The following is a 24,280-nucleotide window of genomic DNA, read 5'->3' on the forward strand; positions in this document are numbered from 1 at the left end:
AGTGAAGCATAGATGAAGAGATTAACCACATGGGTGAAATGTCGAATCCCTTCGTGTTTTTTACGGCATAGCTTGTTCCATTTCCTTAAAAAGGGCTGGAGGAAACAATAAACCTAGCCATCCTCCTCCTGGCATTGTCACCATGCACGCTAACTTTTTAACCCACTGTGTGAGACTCCCTTTCCATCATTTTCTCAGGTACATGCTTAGCAACTTTAAATATGTTCCTGCTCAATTAAGTATGATCATATGGCATGCTATGATAGGCATATACATCCTTTGGAAATTGAGAAACCTTTCTGACCCCACCTTCCAACAATTTCAATTTTGTTACCAACTAATGGCCAACCCCAATCCTAATCGAGGCCCTCTTATTAAGGGTTAGTATTATGTGTGCACCTGACCGAAGCTTCCTCCCTTAATTGTCCAAAAGAGATCTTTTGGAGGATCTTGGAAAAAGTCATGGTTTTTTGCCAGTGGAGACTAGGAGTTTGGGGAATTTAGTGATATAAACCCTCAATGCCGAGTTCAAGCCCATTTTTGTATCCCAGGTAACTGTTTGGGCATTATTTTAATATGTTATTCTGCGGCTTCACTAGCTTAAATATTTTTTTCAACAACTTGGAATACACATCCCCCTTCCATTGTTATCTCTGATAATGAGAGAGAGTTGCTGTTGAGTGTCCTCAATATTCCATCAGAATATAGATCTTGGACATATTTGTCCCAACTTGGTTTTTTTTTATTTTATCTCCCCTGCACACCTTATAGATTCTCCTAGAGGTGAGTTTTTGCTTTTTTTCATATTTTTTATCACACAGAAACTCGTAAGCTTCTCTTTCTCCTTTTTTTTTTTTTTGTTCTTTTTCTTTTTAGCCATGTCTTTCGAGAACAACGGAGCTCACAAAAAGAAGAAGCTTGAAAAGCTTCCTCTTGCTAAGATTAGTAAAAAGCTAAATGATAAGCCTACCTTTCATGTTAGAGGGTCATATTCCCAAGCTGTTATTCCCAATCATCCTCAATAAGAGACCTTGCCACTACCAACTGTTAATATGGTTGTGTGTCCACCATCTGTTAGCTCTTTTGTCACTACCAACATATCAGCGTCTGCTCATTTTCCATCAAATTCTAGCTAAAGGATCTTATCTACAATGGAGGGCTTACCCAACCTTGCTTGGGAGGACTCTACTCAAATGTATCTCAATTCCTTCAACCAACTTTGGCCTTAGTACATTTCTTCCAACGACATGAGGCATATTGAAAATTGTGATCCAACCAACATTATGCTAAGCAACATCTGTTAAGTACTTAATGCTTCCTTACTCTTGGTGTTTCAATAAGATATCTATCTATTAAAATTTCTTATTCATTTCACTGCAACTTTACCATCCAAGTATCCAGAAAAAGAATTAAAAGTTTGATGTTAGAAAAGAATACACTACTTGAATTTGGGTGAACTTCTGAAAGGTAGATTGCTGAGCTAAAGGAAAACTTGGCTAAAGAAAAAGCTCGTGTGGCGCAGCTAAAGACAAACTATGATAACCTAAAAACTAATTACGACAATCTGAGGGCTTAGTCTCAATCTAAGAACCAAGATTTTTCTAACTCATTTAATCAACTTAATTTTCAAATGGCTTCAACTATGGAGGAGTACAAGACTTCTGCTGATTTTCCTAATATTATTGATGAGGAATTTTTTTAACGGTGCTGCCAAGGTGAAAGCAATAATGGAAAGTCATTATCCCCACCTTGACTATAGCTTTTGAGAAAATGATGAAGACGAGGACTGATCATGGCATGATGCCCCCCCCCCCCCCCTTTTTTTCTTTTGTACCAAGCTAGTGGGATTATATGATGCCTCTATTTCCCACTCCTCTTGTTATGGACTTATGAAGTTGTCTTTTTTTTTTTTTTTTACTTTTGTTGTTACCTAAATTTCTTTAATGTTTTTGTACACTAAACCTTTCCTAAACTAGGAATTTGCTTGACTTTTTATACTTAATTTTTCCTACACTAGGAAGTCGCTTAGAATTTGGTTAACTTTTATGAAATTTTCTTGACTTTTCCTGCATCAGGAAATTTGCTTAGGATTTGCTTAATTTTTCCGTGCTAGAATTTTCTTAATTTTTCCACCATGAAATTTGCTTTAACTTTTCCTGCACCAGGAATTTGCTTTAACTTGTCCTGAGGAAATTGCTTTAACTTTTCCTACACCAGGAATTCACTTTAACTTTTCTAAGAAATTGCTTAGAATTTGCTCTTAGCTTTTCCTACTTCTTTCTTGTTAGAAGAAGAACTAAAAAAAAAACAACATATATTGAGAAAAAAACTTTTATTAATAAATAACTATAAGTTTGACTGTGAACAGTTTTTTGATAACAATTAACTCTTTACAAATATGTAACTTGTTTTGCATTAATAAGAAAAGTTATGGTTTTATTTCTTAAGAGGATGTAGGCCATCACGGCTGAACTTTTATAATTATATTGTTTTGTTTTCATCTTTCTTTTCACACTTGGTTCATGCACTACTAGAAAAATGAGCTACTATGACAGAATTTTTGTGATAGATATTCAAAAATTAGTCATTTATCACAAAAATATGATAGATTCGTGATAGAATTTTGATATATCATAAAGGCATGATAAGTTTGTGATAGTTTATTTATCTATCACATACACATGATAGCATATTAATATTTAATAAAACGATGAGTTTTGAATGGGTTAATTTAGTCATAGAACGACACCGTATCTTGAAAAAAAAAATCGTAAGTGGTAGACTCTCCTTTGACTTCAAATGGAAAACCCTAATTTCCAAATCACACATAAAACAAAATCACACTGCGGACAAAAAAATTGGTCCTCTGCTGCGCTGCTTGCCGACAACAAATTTCTACTCTTCGTCTTCGTCCTTACTCTTCGGTCTGCTGCTGCTACTACTTGCCGATGAACAACACACTCAAGTTTAGCTAAGTCTTTACTTCCTTTTTTTCTTATATTATATTCTTTTGATTTGATTTGATTTTTCTGTGATCTAAATGCCATTCTTGTTCATATTGGTGATTAACAGTCCTTGTCACAATTTTGATCGATCTGATTACTATTCATATAAGTGATTATTCTGCTATTATATAACATGCACTGGGTTACTCAATATGCAAGCCTTTCCGTTTTATCTTCAGAATATCCAAAGGTTCCTTGGTTTGATTCAGTTCTTGCTGATATTAGTGATGAGCAGTCCTTGTTACAATCTTTATCTACCTTCTCTAGCCACTTGAAACAAATAGGTGTAAGGATATTAACCTTTCAAAAGCAGTTAATCAAGTTTGTTTGGAACAAATGCCCCTTTTTCAACGCTATTCTTCCTCATTTTTGTATTATGTCAACAATCTTTATAAACTGCTTTGATTCTTTGTAGATAATTTTTTTTCTTATAAATTATTAAGACATTTAACAAGAAAAGGCACAAGCTCTTGTTGGGATGTACTTAATACGATTTGCAACTTGTGTCAGCGATGGATCTCATGAACTCCTAAGCTTAGTTACTATATTGTCAGTCCTGAATCACTTATGATAATGTTGATTTTATTTATTTATTTAGTTATTTTTAGGATATTACTAGTTTGTATTATAATACATTCATAGTACTGTTGTAGTTTTATGATTCCAATTTAAGTTGACTGAAGCCAAATTGCTCCTTTGGCAGTAACTACTTCTTCGAGAATGCTTGTATGGAGTTCGATAAAGTTAAATTAAAGCCAACTTACAAGATTCTTTGGGGGTACCAGGTTACATAATTATAATTTCTATCTATTTGATGTCTAAAGTGTTAATGAGTTTATTAATTTGGTTTTTTCAAGCCTTAATGATTATAGCTGTAACTATAAGTTGGCTTCTCCTATAAATTACTTCTTGTAGATATTATATGAATTGCTAAGAACTTACTTATGCAAGCTCTAGGTACGTAGATATTTGTTTACTTTTCTCCAGATAAATGCCAACTGAAACAACTATTAAATGCCTAGACTGAACATTAAATGTTACTTAAACAATTGAAAATTTTTATTCTCTTGTAAATTTCACTTTAGAAGTATTTTATATTCCCTCTTTGAGCTAATAATACTAGTTGGTAGTCGTACTCTGAACTTTTGGAAACTAATATTTTTCTCCGAGGAACTAGTGATAGCCGGCTTTCTTTGATGGTATCAAAATGATTTATTTTTTGTTTATTTATTTATTTATTCTTTTGTTTGGGGCAGCAACTTCATGTAAAATGACTTAAGAGTGTGGCACTGATTGCAGGTTGTTCAAAATGCAACTCTACGGTGTTGCTAGTGCTGAGATAATATGCCTTAGAGGTAATGCATGTGTAAAGACTTAGCATCTTTTTTAGCTAATAAAAAGTTTACATGTTATTTTTCCTTTTGTAAACAGAAGCAAAATTTTAGTTTTAAGTCTCACATGTTGTGACTTAAGCAACAAACAACCAGTTTACCTGGTGGGCTAATTACCTTTGGGAATTATATGGGCAAAAGAAAATTCATGCATAAAACAAATGTGATCAGGTAACAGTCAGTACATGAGGAAAATAAGATATGGAATTATGGGAATTCAATTTTGCCAGTATAGCAAAGGCCACAGATAACTTCTCAAGTTACAATAAACTGGGAGATATTATATTTGGGCCAGTGTCCAAGGTAATATTGTGGCATTCTGCTAAAATTAGATCATATTTTCTTTTAATACTAACTAATAGGCATATCTATGGTACATAAATAGAAAGGCAAGAAATTGCAGTTAAAAGGCTGTCAAAAGGTTCCAAACAAGGAATGGAAGAGTTCAAAAATGAAGTTACATTGATTTTGTTAGTAATTATAGGTTTTTGTTACACGTGTGAAATTCTTCATTATTCTTGATTATTGAACTGTGTGATGATGACACCTTATGAATTTGATTAACTATAAGTGGCCGATATGTTAATTTGCATTTTTTTGGTACTCATCTTAATGTAATCTGCTTTTCAGGTGATGTTGGTGGCTTTTGGGAATTTACCATCAATGTTTTTTTTATGGATTAATTATTTTCTAGGATGGGTTGGTGATTGGATATTTTAGGTGATTAGATATTGTAAATGATTTATGAGATATTATTGTGGATTTGATTCACCATGTATTTTGATGATGCTATTTGTTGGAAGTTTCCAGTGATTGAATATATGATGCCCAAAAAGCTAAGTGGTAGTGAATTTTGTATGCTGGTATTGTTCAAGATGATAGTGAATCTTGATAAAGTCTAAGTGGTAGTGAAATTTGTATGCTGATATTGTTTGATAAAGTCTTAAGCAGTAGTGAATCTTAATCAGCCTGGTAGTGTTTCAGATGATATATAGTGTTGTGATGTTTTTGTATGCTGGTAATGATCCAAATGGTAGTGTTGGGATGTAGATTTGTGATAATTGAATAGATGATGTTTTGACAATGTTATGGTTATTTCAAGTGATGATTTAGTGATGTTTCGATAATATTGTTGAGATAATTTGGATGTATTGATTTTATACATATTTTGATTTTTAAATTTCAATGGAATTTATAAAATTATAAAATTATAAAATAATAATATTAATAATATTATTATTTAAAATATTAAAAATTATTTTCTAATTTAAAAATATTAAAAAATTTTGATTTTAAAAAAATTAAAAATTCTTTTAGTAATATTATTATTTTAAAAAAATTCTCATTGTGACACCATATTAGCATCATAAAGCTGCAACACATAATTACGCGCCATAATTTAAAATTGAATTCATAATACCCGCCAAATGTTTTTTTCACAATAAAACAAATTTACCACTAAAATATTAAAACAATATTGTTTTTGTTGTGACACATTTGTGATAGCTATAAGCTGTCACATACACCTGTGATAGATAAATTATTGTCACGGGTTTATGAGAGGGGCTACAATGACAGATAGAAACTCTGTCATAAACAGGGTTGGATGATAGATATTCTCTGTCATGGTAGTCCATTTTTCTAGTAGTGATGATTGTTTGCCTTTAATTATCTTGGAATTGATTCTTGACTCATTTTTCAGTGTGAGTAATCATTCTTGGGGTACAAGAACATGTGAAATTCTAATCAAATCTCAAAATTATGCATCATTATAAAGTAGTTTTAGGTCAATTGATTAGTTAGGCGAAAAATAGCTTTACATTGGGAGTTTTGACCTTGGCTTCCTCTAGGCTATTATACATTATGTTGTTGGCTTTTAAAAACGGCAGTTACTATTTACTTATTATACATTGTGCCTCAAAATTTCTTATTTTGATGATTTAGTTTGGAGGATCAGAGATAGGATTATAGGATGGGGTACTGCTTGCTTTCCTTTAGTGGAAAGCTTGCGTTTTTTTCCTAATGTGTTGTCTTCCATGTCTCTATATTCTATGTCCACTTGTTATGGTTATTTAGTACATGTAGAGAATATTTACCCATTTTTTAAGGGGTGCTTCTGTTTGCTGCTATGGATTCTCATTGTTGTAGGTGATCTACTGGTTGTTTTTTGGTTCAAGAGGGAGGTTTCGGCATCAAGTCTTTTTATGACTTGGTTATTGGCTTTTAACTTAAGCTTTTGTGGCTTTTTTGGGATAAAAAATATTTGATGGTATTTTTGGGATCAACACTCTTTATGGGCTTATTTCATGAAGTCTAAGTATTACGGAGCAAAGCATGAAGGTATAGTTCAATTTTACGATTCAGTTTCTCCTCTTACGAGATGCCTTTTATTTATTCACTGTATTGTTGAGCCTAAGTGCTTTGGTTGTTAGATCTTGCTTTTTTATTCTTTTACATGACTGTCGGTTTAGTTCTAGCCTTTTATTTACATTTAATTCTCTTGTTGTTTCTTTAATGCATGTTTCTTTTTATTGGAAAGGTACTGTTTGAGATAGGGATAAGCTTTAAGATGTGTTGCCCTCCTCTATCATTGGGTAGATTCTGTTAGTTCTTATTTCTAGTGTAGGCATGAATTTACTTAAGTGGGATATGTCTATTGGCAGTGATTTTTCTTTGAAGATTGTCTGAGAACTTGTGCGTGGTTTTAGGCCTAGAGATGAGGTTCTTTCATTAATCTAGCGTAGGCATATTCCTTCTAGTGTTTCTTTTTTCCTATGGTGGCTTTTACATGGTATGTTGGCTACTAATGATGCTTTGTGTTGCTGAGACTGTTAGGCATCGTTTTCTTGATTGTCTATGGATTACATAGGTTTGGCAGCATTTTTACTTCTATTTGGTTTTTGGCTTGTTGCTTTCTTATCTCCTCATCATTTACTTTTTATTAGAGGAGGTGTGTCTCTTCTTAGAGACATGTTTAGAAGCCTCGTAATGCTTTTAGGTTTGATTATTGAATTTTCATATTAATGTTGTTGTTTATAGAATGGTTCTAACCTTAGCACTGCTAGTTCTACTCTCAACTTTAAGCCATCCCAATTGAAGGGTGTTCTAGTACTCAGATTGTGGAAGGTTTAAGGATTGTTAGTCATCAAGGAGGCTAATTAGATAGGTTTCTTGGTTTAACCCATCTTCTAGGGTAGTGAACGTGAGTATTGATGGTTACTCTAAGGGCAATCCTAGGATAATTGTAGTGGTGTTGATTTTTGTGATCATAAGGGTTCTGTTTAACTGCCATTGGTTATTTTCTTGGGTACTATCCAATATTTTTACTGAGTTGATGGCTATTTGTGAGGGTTTGGATTTTGCTGCTTAGCTTGGCTTTATTATTCTGGAGTTGGAGTTTGATACGGCTACTGTGATTTCTTAGATTATTTCTCATGGCTTTGGGAACCGGGAATATGCATATCTTCTTTGCCAGGTTCATGTTTTTTGTTCTGCTTTATTTGTTCTTATAAAACATGTTCTTCAAGAAGCTACTTTTTTTTTTTCTAATTTGATGGCCGATTGGGCTCGTACCCAATAGATTTGTTAGCAATTTTCCGATCCTTGGGGATTTCTTGTTGGTTTGTCTAGTTTTATTTATTTAGATGGTAAGGAGGTTCCTTATATTAGGAGATGGCCTTTTTGGCTCTTGTTTTGCCTTTCTTTGTTTCTTTTATTAGTTTTTTATTCTCATACTTTATCCTGAAGGTTTTGGTTTATATCCCTCTCTAAATATATTTTTGTCATCTGATAATTTATATACAAGTAGAGGTCCCACATAACCTTCAACCTTCTTGGTGGCTTTTATTAAAAAAATTAAAAAAACACTAACATATTCAATTTGAGTTTCAGCTAATTTTGCTAGAAGAAAAATCCTAAAAATGATCATATCCAAGAAAGCACTATAGGATATGAAACACATTACATTAATTTATTGTAGCTAAATGATGAGACAAGATTTTTAATTAGTAGCCAATTTCAAGAACTTGGCGTATAAATAGTTGATTTTTTTGAAAGAATCTCGACTTAGCTAGGGGTTTTATTAAAATAAATTATAGAGTGAACAATTAGTTAGAGAGAGAACATAATGAACCTTATCCCTAAGCAAAGTCATAAATGAATACACTAAAAAATGAAAAGCTTCAAAACAAAGCCAAAATGCAACAAAATTGTAGTCAATAAAAACCATACTTTGAAAAACCATTAGCATCTTGAGATAAAAGCTTCTAAATTTCAACAAGAGCCTCCTGTTATAACATAATTAAACATTTGGTGAAAACCACCACTTATAATTTTGGAACATTAATGTTGTACCACCAAGGATTAATAAACAAATATGCGAAAGCGTACGGAAATCCATAATGTGCAATTACTCTCTAGAGTTGTGTGGTTGAACTTTTAGATTAATAGGTTCTCCTAAAAAAATCATTTAGTTTCTTTGTGCTCTCTCGCTGATGATGGAATGTTAGAAAGAATAGAACGATACGTGTGACTTGGGGACCATAACCACATATATTAACAACTTTTCCTATTGTCTTTAGATATTCCTATTTTAACCTATTATAAAAATAAAAATTACCCTTAGTCTCTATATATTAAAGTCCTACACCCCATCAGATACATTAAAGATCAAATTACCAAACACCTCAATAGATCACTTTTAATAGGGATTAATCTTATATGATAGTCTGCATCACATAATTATTTATGTATAAGCCCAACATTGAATTAAGACTATAACAATGCTGGATAAAAGATCCAACATCTCCTGCCACTTAGTGAATTTATCCCAAATTAGCTAAACAATCTGCTGCACAATTATTCTCTCGAAGCTTGTAAGAACATCTAAACTCCATTAAAGAAACTTTTGCTTGCAATTCAACTATCTATTGCTTAACAACATGGAGGAGTCAATAGATTTCTTAATGAGAAAATTAGCAATCAAGAGTCAAATTCAAGCCATAGCCTATGCCGACCCTTATCGTAAGCCGTCTCAATAACTATCATTGCGGACACCAGTTTAGCATGGTAAGCCGAATCAAATCTTCAAATATAATCCAAAAGTGCCCATATGCACTCCCAAATGATTATAGAACAAATCACCACAGGCTGAAGGACTGGATTACCCTTCTACACATCAAAATTAGCTTTAATCCACTCCATATTGAATAAATTCTTTCGTAATTTTGGCCTTGGTGTATTGACAATCAAAATTCGTAAGTACTTATCAATGTAAATCATGCGGTGTAAACTATTAATTTGATGATAAATTTGTGAAATCCTTCCAAATTCTGTTTGATTTATATGGCTTTAACAAGGCAGCCAATACATTTCCCTTCCGAAAGAGGTAGATAAACGAAAATTCTCAGATCCCAAGGAGATAATAATGAAACTGATTCTTGGCTTGCTGAAACGACTCACTTCGTGTGGACATAAATTTCTGAACACAGCTGATCATAGGAATGGGCTTAATTTAGAAATTAAATTGACGCACATACGTCAATGTTTTCACTGAAGATTTCCTTACAGTAACTTATATTATAATATTCAATTAATGCCGGATTTGTTTTTCTTTTTCGTTTATAATATCAGGTTACAAATTTCAAATATTTATCATCATAAGGTTGATTCTACTTAGCTACACATCAGCTCATATCACATTTCGAATATTAGGGCCCATAATGTTACAGAGATTAAGAGAATAAATTATGAATAATAGTTTGGATTTCTTTCAGCTCATAAGTTAGCTTTGCGTAAGAGTTAAGGTCATGGACTAGTCAGGGGTATTTGAGAACTCACGAGCCAATTGAAAGCAAACCAAATGAGCCAATGAGCCAAACTATAGTGGTCTATACGACTGTAAGTGATGATGAGGTTATAAAGAGATTATTTCATGTCGGCTCAAGAACAAATCATAACCTTTGGCAACTCGTAAATCGTATTAGGTTGGCCTAGCTTTTAAATAAAACCATGCGTTTTTATACACAGTACATTGAGGCTTGAGCTAGCTTTGATCTATAAGTTAGACTCATGAGCTTCCGTACATAATATCATATATAGGTATTGACTTCAATAAACCAAGCACAATATTTATTAATGCGTCTTGCGCCTTAAGAGAAATGATTAAACCCCTTTACCACATGTGAATCGACCTTTGTAGACCAAGACAAAGTATAATAACACATTTTGAAAATTTAATTTGAAGACTTTATTTTTTAATTTAAGGTATTGATGGAGATGAAAAATTTCACCAATTAAATATTAACCTTTATATCTCATTGTTACAACTCAGGTGACCACAGGTGGAAAGCACATTAACCACGAGCTAAGCTAATCGCAGAGGCATTTGAAAACTTTAATATTTCGAGAATGCTCCAACTATGGTTTTGTTGTTTTTTCCCAATTAAGGAGCAAATTCTTTCAATCAAAATTGCTATGAACTGATAGAGAAAAAATGGCATTTCTGTAGTTAGATCGAACAAGAGGTGTGATCTCCCCACAGCCTCAAGTGATAGAAATAATACCCACGGAAATGTATGCCCAGACAGACTTTACTCAGAACTCTGAAACAGAAAGTGACACTGCACTGCCAATAACTTTAATTTACCAGTCCATCATATCACTCAAAACCCTAATGTTGTTTTATTTATTCTTCTTAAAAACAAATCATTCTTATCTTTTTAATTCACTGGGTGCTTTAAATTTCTCTCCCTAATTTTCTTCTCTTCCAGCACCTTCAATCTCGCACAGATACATATACACTAATGAAATTATCAAATAATTGAAAAAACAAAAAAATCATCCCTCACACAAGTCTATCAAATCTGGACTTTATGTTACAAATTATGACACTTAATCTCTTTTCCAGATTGCAAGCATAAATAAATCACATTCATACACTGTTATAATTTCTTCTTTGGTTTGTCATGTTGGTGTTGGTCTCTGCCCTAGCCGAAGCTCTAGATCAAGCTCTTCAATGGCAGATTCATTGCAAGCGTTGCTGTTGTCGTTAATTGAACCTAACGGATCTTTTGTAGAGTAGCATTGGGAAGCTGCCGGGAAATTTGTAGACGGTGGCAGCCCTATCAAGTTGTTCGGGGGATATGGTGAAATTGACAGAAGAGTCGAGGGGGAATCATCAATAGCACATGCAGTCATAGTTGTTGAAGCGAAGACACCACCGTTAGGGTTAGGTAATTGGTAGAGTAGACAATATCCACTATTTGTAAATTCTTGAGTTGTTGGAATAATAAGAGTGGAAGAAGAAGATGATGCATGAGGCTGCGCTTGGTGATGGTGAAGCCTAGCACGGTCACGGCGGTGCACATTCATATGGCCGCCTAGGGCTTGAGCCGACCGGAATTCCCTTCTACAAAAGGTGCAAGTATAAGACCTTGGTGGCCAAGTGGTGCCCATGATGTTGCCTGTGTCTTCAGCAAAAGCCCTAACCTCCCACGAATCATCATCTTCTTGGGGCTCTCTCTTTTGGTTCAACATCCAAGTTTTACCGGGAGATAAGCTAGGGCTTGGTTGGTTTTGTTGAGATTGAGCTAATTTTTTATGCTGGGTTGAGGAGAGAAGGCCAAGCTCAGGAGCCATGGTATAAGTAACATTAATTTAAGATATGGGTGATGGGATGATGTGGAATATTGAAAGGGGAAATTGGGTTAAATAGGGAATGAGCTAAGGTGAGTGGTATATTACCAAATTGTGTTGCTAGTGGTTGGATTTTAGTAAATTGAAATTTTAATAACATGACCTTCCAATCGCTCATCTTCTGCATACAAGGACAAGTTGTAACTTTGGCTCTGACGCCCCCAAGATTTACATGATCAAATATCTCATGCATTTTTTTCTCCGAATTTTGATAAGCAAGTTGCTATTTACACATATTATAATCAAAGTAAACACCCTGAAATTAATAAAGAAATAAAAAACTATACTTAGCAAAATGAGATTTTGCTGGAAAATTTTAATTGCCACAGCCTTTACAGTTTAGACTCAATGGTCCTAATTGAGTGATAAACATGCACTAGGGATTTAGGCAATTGGTAATGCCGATGAAATTTTTGGCTCTGGCCGGCAGTACTGCATTACAACCGCCATAGTGTATGTATTTACTTCCAAAGTTGCCATGATTTGAGACTCGTCCAAGTAGTACCCAAAAACCAAATGTGAAAAGGGATAGAACAATAATGACTTTCTCTTCTCCCTTTGGCTCGATTTCCTATTATTGTCCGGGAGCTGGTTATCTGTGCTTCTAGAGTCGAGTTGTTAAAGTGTTCATTTCAAAAACACAAGTGTAGTTTGGAAAGCTAAGACGATTTTTGTAATATATATATTAGTATTATTAATTCGTCAAGAAAAAATTCTTTTTATTATTGAAATTAATAATTAACAAAATATTCATTGACTTTCACTTAAACAATTAGCTAGAGCTTTCCTTCCACGAATCCATGGCTTTGAAGCTATAGCATCACCACAGTACCACCACAATATCGAAAAACAATCAATCTCAGTCTTATTTATCTCACACTCAAAACTATCTCATGAGTTGAAAAGGTTACATCAAACTTGTATTCTTAGCCCAATAGCTCCTATTTAGGATATTTTCCTCATCACCTCTCGTCATGAGTTGTCTTATGATTATATTTATAGTCCAATAGCTCTTGTCCCTTGATATGGGATTTTTTTTCTCATCATCCTCATCATTTATAGATAAATCTTTTTCACTAATCACAAGCAAAGCTATTGTGGATACTACTCGTACATAAATTTAATTTTGATACCATATATAAATTCATAAACCTATAACTCTTACTTAAAATTTAACTCATGAGCTGAAGAGTTTTCTCAAATACTTTTTCATAACCCAATAGCTTTCATCAGGCTATACATAGAGGATATTTTCCATACATCAATGATGCTGTGGAAACATAAAACCTTCGCCTACATCGTGTACGATTGAGAAGAAGTTGACCATTAATTGCATTTTTTTGATGTGTAATTCCAACTATTAACCTTCCAGTTGTTTATCAAAATAAAAATAACAATTCCAAATTTTACGCAGCAATTAGATAGAAAATACATGTATGGTTCATTGACTTTGTTAATGCAATCACTTTATCCAAAGGGTGGAGCTCTTGGGATTGGGACCAAGAAATTGATTTAATATTTTATTAGTTGAAATCAGATATACAGTTAATAATTAGAAAAGAAATCCTTAAATCTCATATCATATTATTAACCAAGGCACGTATTTACCTTATCAAAATAGCCAAGATATTAATGAAAGATGAAAGGTGAAATTAGTGTCAGATAATATACTTTTAAAAGGGTGATGCTGCCCATTACATTAGCAAACAGAAGTGTTAAGAGTATCTTACTTGATCAGCATTACCAAGGCCATATTTATTAGCGTCCAGTGATCACATATATGTTTCAATGTATAGGAATTACCTCAGTTGAAGCGCATATAATAATTAAGCATAATAATATCCCAGTGTCTCTATAGTTACTTCCCCCTTCCTAAAAAAAGCAACAAGCAGGCAGGTTCGATCATTTAAATGAACTAGCTTTCTATCATCTGTCTACCTAGTCGGATGTCGACTGTCTTGTTAAATTTAATCTACTTAACACACCAGTCTCTCTTAAATTCTCTTGCTTGTCAGTTTCTTTTTGTCCCAACAAATTAAAATTAAACATTCTACAAACGAAACAAAGGCAATTAGAGATCGCTTCAATCCTATTATATATCTTTTTATAAAGAAAATACGGAAATTATCATATTGTCCATCTGCAATTTTCTTAATGTTCGAAAGTACTCTGAAAAAATAAAATTTATTCAACAACGGTAGACTGAATGAAAGTTTGCAAATTTTATCAGTATTTCCTTCATTAATAGTGATAGAGAATCTCAGTGAAATGACTATTTTATGATCGAAATATAACTTAACAATAGGTGAACCGCTACAATCATTTACTTTATATATGTGACGTTAATATAATAAATGTATAAAATATGATTGTAACATTATAAAAAATTAATGTTTGTCAATAGTAAGGTGAAAATGTGACACAATTTATAAATAATGGATGAAATTCAAATTTTTAGGGTGTTTTTAAATATTAAGAAAAATTTAAGTGAATGAATGATAATTTTCTTAAAATTTATTCTAAAGGATTTGTATATGCAGATTCATACTAATAAGGGGGATTGTCAATTTTCCCCCTACAGTTATCAACATATACCATTTTCCCATTGTCAATGTCTCCCCTATAGTTATCAACATATACCATTTCCCCCCTTGCTGTTTTTATAATGGCCAAATACCTCATTGACAGCATAAGTTTACAATATTACCCTTATTTTCAACTACTCTTTTATTTATATTTATTATAAATTAAATAAATCAATTGAATAAAAATTAAATAAAAAATTAAGCATTAAAATAAGAAATATATGTTTTGATATGAGCAAAAAATTAATATTAAAATTTTTTTCTTGTACTTATTTATTTTGTGAAAAATTTCTTATAATAAATATATAGGAAAATTATTATAAAATGATAAAAAATTATTATAAGAAAACTTGAATGACAAATAAAAATTTATTATAAGATAAATAATAAAATATTTTTCCTATACTTTTTATATTTAATTTTAAAATATTACAAAATATTTATTATAAGAAAATATTCACAAAATAAATAATTACATGAAAAAAAATTTTATTATGAATTTTTTTCTCATATCAAAACATATATTTTTTAATTTTTAATACTTAATTTTTTATTTAGTTTTTATTCATGTAATTTATTTAATTTATAATAAATGTAAATAAAAAAATAGTTAAAAATAAGAAAAATATTATAAACTTATGTTGTCAATAAAATTTTTTTACCATTATAAAAAAGTAGGGGAGAAAATAGTATATGTTAATTACTGCAGGGGAGAGATTGGCAATCCCCTATTAATAATTCCTGATTCAAAAATAATCTTCTGACCCACATAGGATTTTTCGCCTAGGAGCCATTGTTTACATCGTCCTGGGTTCTAATTGCCACCCAAGTACCAAGAAATGCAATGAAAGGTCCAGCAACGGTCTCAAAGCAGCGCTAATGTTATCATTCTTACTTTCTTAGCTGCATGCCGTATCCTACTACAAGTTGAAAATAAAGGCTATGGCATTGACCAATGACCACAAGTTGTATTTAATTGTATGACAAGTTTCTGAACATTTCTTTTCATTTCCTTAGTCTCATTTCTAGTGACTAACGAGGTTTAGAACAATTATATATTGTTAAATTGATATGGGTCCTATATTTTAAAAAATTATCATAAAACATTCTTGTCATGAAATTGATTACAAGCCTTTTCTTACTTTTTGTTTCTTTTATTTATTTTTATAATAATACCTTTTTACAATAGTATTTTTTTAGTTATTGACAAAACGAAAACAATTACTCAATATCTGCCATTCAATGAAATCAATGGCCACGATTACTTTCATTCTTCTTTAACCTATACGTTCATTTCTCACTCATCTCTCGCAACTCTCATCCATCCGATTCGAGACCCACTGAAACTTTAAACCCTTTTCTTATCGCTTTCCAAATTCAACTTTCCTTCGCTACTCTTTTTATGTAATTAAAATTTCTTTTCTTTTTTTTTCATCATTTTTCGCACGGATGAAATTGATCGTGATACATATGCAGTCTTCTCAGCACAAACTGATTACTGCTTTTGTCAATTTTATGGAGATGGATTCATGAAATTGTGCCCTTTTTATTATTAATCTTGACAAATTAAAGTTTTTGTCAGTTGTGCTTACTCCATGCCAGTCCGACACTTCAAAAGAAGCAAGCGAGAGGCTGCAAAGCCAAAACCATAAATTTTTTTAGTGAAGTTGATACGGCATTTTGTCTTTTTGTTCAGGATTATCATAGTAAATGCAATAAGGTAATATTATTCACAATGGTGGATATTGATTACCAATTTTTTTCTTTTTATTAATGTCCCAAAAAAAATGTAAAAGATATCATTATAAAAGTAATTTATAAAAAGGAATAACGGTATAGGTGTGCTTAATTTAACAGTAATCATTTTTAAATGTATTTTTTTTAAAATATGAAAACTAAATTAGCACTAATCTCAAATTATAAGGACTAAATCAAATTTTACCCAATTAATATTTGGTCACTTTTTTAATTGAGTAATTTTCAAATAACTTTCTTTACTTGACCATCTAAATTCGAATCCTGTGAAAATATATATAGAGATGAAAAGTCAATCTATACTTTACCGACACCAACCTTTTTAAATAAATAAATGAAACACTAGAAAAAGATATATTGGTCACGTTCTTCTTTGGAAATTTCATATCATCGATTGTCTTAGAGGATATTCTTTGAAGTTGTTTTCATAATTCCTTTTATCTAGCTAGCTATATCTTGTTTTATACAGTGGGTAGCGATACGATTACATGCTTAATTACGACAAACATAAGAGCCAAACACAAGAGATAAGAAATTGAGTGGTATTTGATGTAACCAGTTCGGAAGCTGTGTGGATCCATCATACATCATACTCATGTATAAATTAATTATTAGTATATAGATTGTTCCATGTATATATCTCAATCAAATAATTAAGTGATATGAATAAATTAAGCTCAGCAAATTTTGATATATTATATTTAAAGAAAAATAGCACATCAAGGAATTTGATTGAGGAATAAAATTAATTTTATATTCAGCGGAAAATAAGACTCTTAAATCAAATAAATGTAATCAATCATATAGTCATATGTGGGTGCTTTCATCTTCTTATATATATGTAAGAATAAATGAAACCAGTTGGTTCGGCGTCGTATTGTCAAACTAGGAACAAATTTTGTGACTAATAGATAACGAAGCAGATAGCAAAAGTAGATTAATAGGATAGATAAACATTAGATATCATTTTAGAACTGTATTAAGCTAATGCGATTAGGTTATGCTCTAATTGAAACATGATTAGATTTGTTCTAATTCGAACGATTCAATGAGATTTTAATGATACTTTAAGCAAGATTAGAAGATACTCTAATCCAAGCGACTCTACAAAAGAATTTTTTATGAATAATTCCAAAGAAAATTTTAAAAGAGGGGATTCTATTAATCAAAGGCTATGAGAAAAATAGTAAGACCTCCCTATTTATAACAGAGTAAGCCTACTTCTCCAAGATAACTTAAAAATGAAAATTAAATCACAATTATAATATAAATAAAAGACTAAAATACATACCTTAATTGACTCTAATTTTTTTAAAAAAGTATAAAAATACCTAAATAAAAAAATTCTAAAATCATAAAATAACTTCCTACATCGATCTCTCCCTCTTAAACAAAAAAACTTAACATCGATTTTATTTGGACGATGAAACTTGAAGTGAAGCATCAATGCATCTTAGAGCTTGAACTTGTTGCCTTTCACATTAATCTTTCTTAAAACTTGGAAATCTCTTTGCTTCATCTTCTTATTGATCTTGCTAGTCACTCTAGGAAATGATGAAGTCTTACAGGAGTAAACAACTTTCAAGCCTCTCAAGTATTTTGACAAATCTTGCTCAATGTTCTCGCTAATTGACTTTAACTTCATAGCTAAATCTTCTTCATGAATAGCCTTCTTGTCTTTAATGGGAATAGGCAAAACCATTTCAATCATATTCACTTCAAAACTAATGGTTTTTTCTTAACCGGAATAGGTTGTTGAGTCTTAATCATGACGTTAATTGCAACACACAAATTAGGATAAGTTGTGCCCCGTCTTGTGGCATCTCAAGAATAGGTAAACTTATTCGTATATCATCAGGCACTATCTTAGGGAAAAACATTTGCTTGATTAAATCTTTGACTTCATCAATTCTTTTAATCACAACAATAAAATCTCTTTGACACTGTGACTCGATTTGTATGGCTAAATGAATTGCATTATGTAAAGTGTAAATGGACTATGTAGGCATTTTAATCTGAATATGAAAATTTAGCCCCTTAAAAAATCTTGTAACTATATGCTCTTCAGGTTTATAATAATATTTGCATCTGTAAAATTGTTCAAACTCAGAAGTATAATAAAAAAATGATCCTATGCCTCATCGTACTAAATTAATCTCAATCTCAACATTCGCTTCATATGATCCATGATCCAATTTTAAAAAGGCCTTCGAGAAATCCTTTATGCCTTTTGCACTTTAATCAATCATTCTAAAGCTCTTCCAACTAATATAAAATTAGCTAGAAATTGTACTTGTTATATGTCAGTACTCTTATAATACGAAAGTATACCTCAATCTCATCCAACAATGAAAGAAAATGTTGAGGACCGCAATTTCCATCAAGCTTTCAAAACATAAGGCCTTTTTAATATTTCCATTAGAAAGACAAAGCCAATGGCAAAAATTGTTAACAATCTAAACTTTGGTATGGTATGGTTGATGGCTAATAGCTGTGATTTGGAAGTGGAGAACTTAAGTCTGGTGGGTATAGTGTTGAGGATTGTACTGATAGTGGCAATGAGAGAGGACTCGCAGAGGCTTAGTCTGAAAAATGGTTGGAAGTGGCTATGGCATTAATGAGTTTGGTTGCTATTTATGACGATTTATGGGTGGTGTTTGATGGCTGGTTTGGATGTGTTTCAAGAGGGTTGATGGTGATGAAGGTTATAGCCAGCAAATTTTAGGATGGTGGCTTACGGGTTTTTGTGCAATGGTTGCAAGGCTAATCAAGAATGAAAATTGGTCAGATTTAGGTCGATGAAGGATGGGAAGTTTGGTCATTGTATTGGGCTGGCTAAATCTTAGTGGTGGGTGGTTGTAGTGGCCGTGTCAATGTTTAGTTGATGGCGGCAAGGATTTTGTAATTTTGGGGATTTTGTAATTTTTTTTATTTAGTGATGGTGGATGTGGGTAGCCCAAAAAGCTGTACGATTGGCACAGAACTGTTGTATACCAATTAATGGAGTGGGATAGTAGAAGTGGAGATAAACACTAGATATTGTTCTAGTACGGAACAAAGTCAATACAATTAGATTATGCTCTAATCAAAACTGAGTAGATCTGGTTCTAATCTAGAGGACTTAAAGGGATTTTTTATAATGCTTTAAGCGGGATCAGATGATGCTCTAATCCAAAGGACTTTATAAAAGGGATTTTGATAGATAATTCCAAAGGAAATTTTAAAAGAGGGGTTTTATTAATTGGAGGTTAGGAAAATAATAACAGGACCTCCCTATTTTTAATAGGGTAAACTTACTTACTAAAGTTAATTTCAAAAAAGAACCTAAAGCACAATGCTAATAGAAATAAGCCTACAACTTATTGATGAGAACAAGGTTGCTAAAGCTTTACAAGATCTATTGAGCATCCATGGAGGTCCAATGACAAGAGTGAAAACTAAGAAAATGAAGACAACTTTAAATGGATTAATTGAGCACATCTCAAATTCATGCCCTTGTTAAAGGCACTAATATGCTCAAATTGACTATTTAAGAAAGTCAATGCTTTGTCAATGTTATTCAAGCTTCTAAATCTGATTGAGAGTGACTTGTATGAAGAACAAACAAAGGCCTTTCAATTAAAAAGAAAATCAAAACATAATCTTTGTTTTTGAATCGATATTGAAAACAAGATCTTTTATTTGATTTTACTTTAGGATTTTATTTTCCCTCTTTACTTTAGGTTATATTTAATAATAAGAAAAACCTTTATCTTTCTTAGTTCATTATTTATAGAGTTGGCATCTTATGGCAAGTATAGTTAAATCGGAATTTTATTTATTGCACATCTTGTAATAGGGATTAATTTATTAATTCCCTAATTTAGTGAGATTCCAATTTATTAGGAATATTTGTTTCCTAATTTAATTAGATGTCTAATTCACAAAGTCTATTAATGTTGAGATTCTATAATTGGCACATGAGATCTATTTAGAGTAAGAAATTAGTTCAAACAGGAAGTTCATTAAAAACTTTAAATATTTCTTTGTAGACAAGTAAGGCAAGAAGATCATATTTATTCATATTCAGATTCATGGGAATTATAAGAGGAAAGAAACTCTTATTTGGAAAGAATCTAAGTCTTTTAACACTTGCTATTTTAGTGAAACCCTAGTGCCTATATAAAGAGAGATATTTCACAAATGAAGGTACGTACAACATAGAGTATAAAGCAAAAAAGCAAAATTCGGCCTCCTCCCTAGAGAATCCGGATTTGGTGCATAATGTTGTGTTAATTTATTTATTTATCTTCTTTTCATCTTTGTGGAGAGTTTATGTGGATCTTGCATCACTAGACGTTGAAGAATTGCTATTGATCACTTTGCGAAGTGCCTTGAGGATCATGAATCAAGAGGGGTAGCAATTATTCAAGATTCAGTCTACGGTTGAGCAAACTGTATGGTGATAAATTGTTAGTGAGAGTCTTAAGTTTGGTAAATTCATAGGTTGTAACATCTCAACTTAGTGAATTACTTTTCATCTGGGCGTGCCCTCGTGGATGTAGGATTGATTAATCTGAATCACGTAAAAATCTCCGTGTCATTTATTTTCTTCAATTTATTGTGTTTTTGGAAAATTAATATTTTTGATGTGGATGAACAATAACCGTGAACAATAATTGTGAACAGTAATGGTGAACAGTATTTTCAAAAATCAATTAAGTTGTTAATTTTTTATTTTTTAACTGCCTACATCTATTTGTGATAGATCTAAATTTCTTTCAATTGGTATCAGAGTAGGACACTGACTATTTATTTGGTGAGATTTTTGGAACCTAGATCTACTTTGGACGTATAAGTTTGCAAAGAGAGGGAGGCTCTTTGGCTTGTCCATTTGTACTGGATGGGATGAATTATGCTTATTGGAAGCAAAAAATAGAAATTCATCTGACAACTATTGATGAAAGAGTTTGGTAATGCGTACTCATTGGATATACTCCACTTATTAAAATTGATGAAGATAGTATAGAATCTCCCAAGTCAGTCAGAGAACGGACTAATGATGAACTTGATGCATCTGGATATAATGCAAAAGGACTTAATGCCATTGTCAATGGAGTTGATGTGTTTCAACACTAATTAATTTTTACATGCAAGACATCTAAAGCTGCTTGGGATATACTCCAAAGTAATTTTGAAGGCGACAATACGATAAAGCGTTCTAAACTTCATAAACTTACATATGATTTTGAAAACCTGAAAATGCACGAACATGAAACCATATCTGAATTTAATTCTAGAATCCTTTCTATGGTTAATGACTTTTTTGCTCTTGGAAAACTTGTTCTGAGGAAGAAATTTGTAGAAAAATCTTAAAATCTGCCCATCTTAGATATCATTCTAAAATTTTGGCCGTTGAAGAATATGCTCATATGCCTACCATGACTATGGGTTCACTTATAGGAAAGTTGATGGTTAATGAGACTAACTACTTAAATTTCAATTTCAAGGAAGAAAAAGGTATTGTTTTGCAGGATAAAACACACGTTCCCATCGCCAAACCAAGTGAGAAGGATGATCTAGATGTGTACGTTGATAATTCTCTTGCACTCATTGCAAAGAATTTCAAAAAGATGTTGAAAAAGAAGAACTTTAACAAACTAAGGAAGACTTCTACATCAGTGGCTCCAACGGCTCAAGAAGGTTCTTCTTACCCTAATTCTAAACTGTTTGATTTTAACAAACTTAAGGGTATTCGATGTAGAGAATGTGGAGGCAAAGGACACATACAAGCACAATGTGCTAACACTCTTATGAAAAAGAAAGCAATGCAATCCACTTATAGTGATGATGATTCTAATGATAGCATTGATGAAAAAGACTTTGTTGGAGGACTTGCTGTCCATAATGATGGTAGTAAACAGGAATCAAACATCAGAGATGCATTCACATCTAAAGCCTCACACTTAGCTCTTTGCAAGGAAGACACTGATTCCCGTCTTGACACAATTGTGCAACACGTTAACAAGAATAATGATTCAGATAGCGACGTCAGTGACATTGATATAAATGACAAGAAAGCTTTTTGTGAAAGCGACAAGATGATGTTCGCTAAATGGGATGAAGTCTACAATGAGAATCTGACCTTGATGACTCAAGTATCAAATCTTTTGGATGATAAGGTGAAACTTGAAAGTGAGGTAATTCATTACAAGCCTTTACTTACTGACAAAGATAATCAATTACTTGCAGTGACCACAAAATTAAATAACACCAAAAGGTCACTCAAAATAATAAATTCTGGAACTCAAAAGTTAGATTATATCTTGTCAATTGGCAAGTCCAGCTCAGATCATCACGGTCTTAGATATCAGATGGTAAAAACTTAAATTCTCAAGGTGTATTTGTTAAAGCTTCTCAAGTTATAGCTTCTCCACCAACAGTTAAAGTTTCATATCTTCAAAATGGTAAAATTGTTACACATTCTTCACCAGTTCATCAAGGTAAGAACAACATGTTTATTCCCACTTGTCATTTTTGTCATGTGAAAGGGCATATAAGACATAATTGCTTCAAGCTCATTAAATATATTAAAAAGGCTATGTTCTTTAATTATTCTTATAGAAAACCTAAGATGACACCTAGACCTAAGGTTGAGACAAGTGAAAATAAATCTAGAACTACTTGGATGAGGAAGACTGATTATAAAGCTTATGTTTCCTTTATTTCCTTGAGAACTTGCACTATTGATTTTTGATACTTTGTTAGTGGTTGTTCTAGACACATGAAAAGTGATAGAAGTGCCTTGATTAATTATCAAAAAATTGATTGAGAGAATGTAACTTTTGCTGATGAAGTGAAAAGTCAAGTGCTTGGAAAGGGAACTTTAAATGTAGAAGGTTTTCCAAAACCTGACAATGTTATGCATTTAGAGGATTTCAAATAAAATCTACTTAGCATTAGTCAAATTTGTGATCAAAACTTTTTTGTTAACTTTGACAGGAATAAATGTCACGTTCTCGATGTTGATGGAAATTGCATTTTTTAAGGACATCGATCATCTGATCATTGTTATAAATTGGCTAGCTCAATTATTTATCGTAAGACCACTCTTGATGACACAGAATCATGGCATCAAAAGTTGGGTCACTTGAACTACAGATTACTTACTAGAATTGTGAAAACAGATGCTGTAAAAGAAGTTCCATTGCTTAAAAAGAAACAACTTGGAATATGTAGTTCATGTCAATCTAGAAAATAACAAAGGGCGTTGCATAAAGCCATTCAGGATAAAGCAACATCAAATTTGCTACAACTACTTCATATGGACCTTATGGGACCAATACAAGTTAAAAGTTTGGCTGGAAAAAAGGTACGCATTTGTGTGTGTATATGATTTCTCTAGGTATACATGGGTTGATTTTACTAAAGAAAAATCAGATACATTTGATGTGTTCAGAAAATTATGTGAGAAGGTTAAAAATGAACAAAATTACAATATTGTCATAATTAGGAGTGATCATGGAAGAGAATTTGAAAGCTCCAGTTTTGAATAATATTGTAATTTACATGGAATTTCACATGTGTTTTCCTCACCTATTACTCCAAAACAAAATGGTCTTGTAAAAAGGACAAATAGGACCTTGTAGGAAATGGCACGAGTGATATTAAACTCGAAGAAACTTTCAAAGAAATTATGGGTTGAAGCACTTAACATTGCTTGCTACACCATTAATTGTGTTTATCTTCGTCCACGTACTAAGAAAACTCCTTATAAGTTATAGAAAGATAAAAAAACTTAATTTAGGTTACTTTCATATTTTTGGGAGTATGTGCTTTATATTGAATTATCGCAAACATCTTGGTAAAT

General features: G+C 32.1%; 1 protein-coding gene across 1 annotated transcript; it reads right to left on the reverse strand.

Moving 5' to 3' along the window:
* Nucleotides 1-11,359: 11,359 nt before the first annotated feature.
* On the reverse strand, nucleotides 11,360-12,034 carry LOC18044087 (transcriptional regulator SUPERMAN). Its single transcript, XM_006436654.1, has one exon. The coding sequence runs from the start codon at nucleotides 12,032-12,034 to the stop codon at nucleotides 11,360-11,362; it is 675 nt and encodes a 224-aa protein (XP_006436717.1).
* Between the last annotated feature and the right edge of the window lie 12,246 nt (nucleotides 12,035-24,280).

This window comes from Citrus clementina, unplaced genomic scaffold (assembly GCF_000493195.1).
Source record: "Citrus clementina cultivar Clemenules unplaced genomic scaffold, Citrus_clementina_v1.0 scaffold_4, whole genome shotgun sequence".
Lineage (NCBI taxonomy): Eukaryota > Viridiplantae > Streptophyta > Magnoliopsida > Sapindales > Rutaceae > Citrus > Citrus x clementina.

Bases quoted from the DNA above. Each gene is read 5' to 3' on its own strand.
- LOC18044087 (XM_006436654.1), bottom strand. From the start codon at position 12,034: ATGGCTCCTGAGCTTGGCCTTCTCTCCTCAACCCAGCATAAAAAATTA.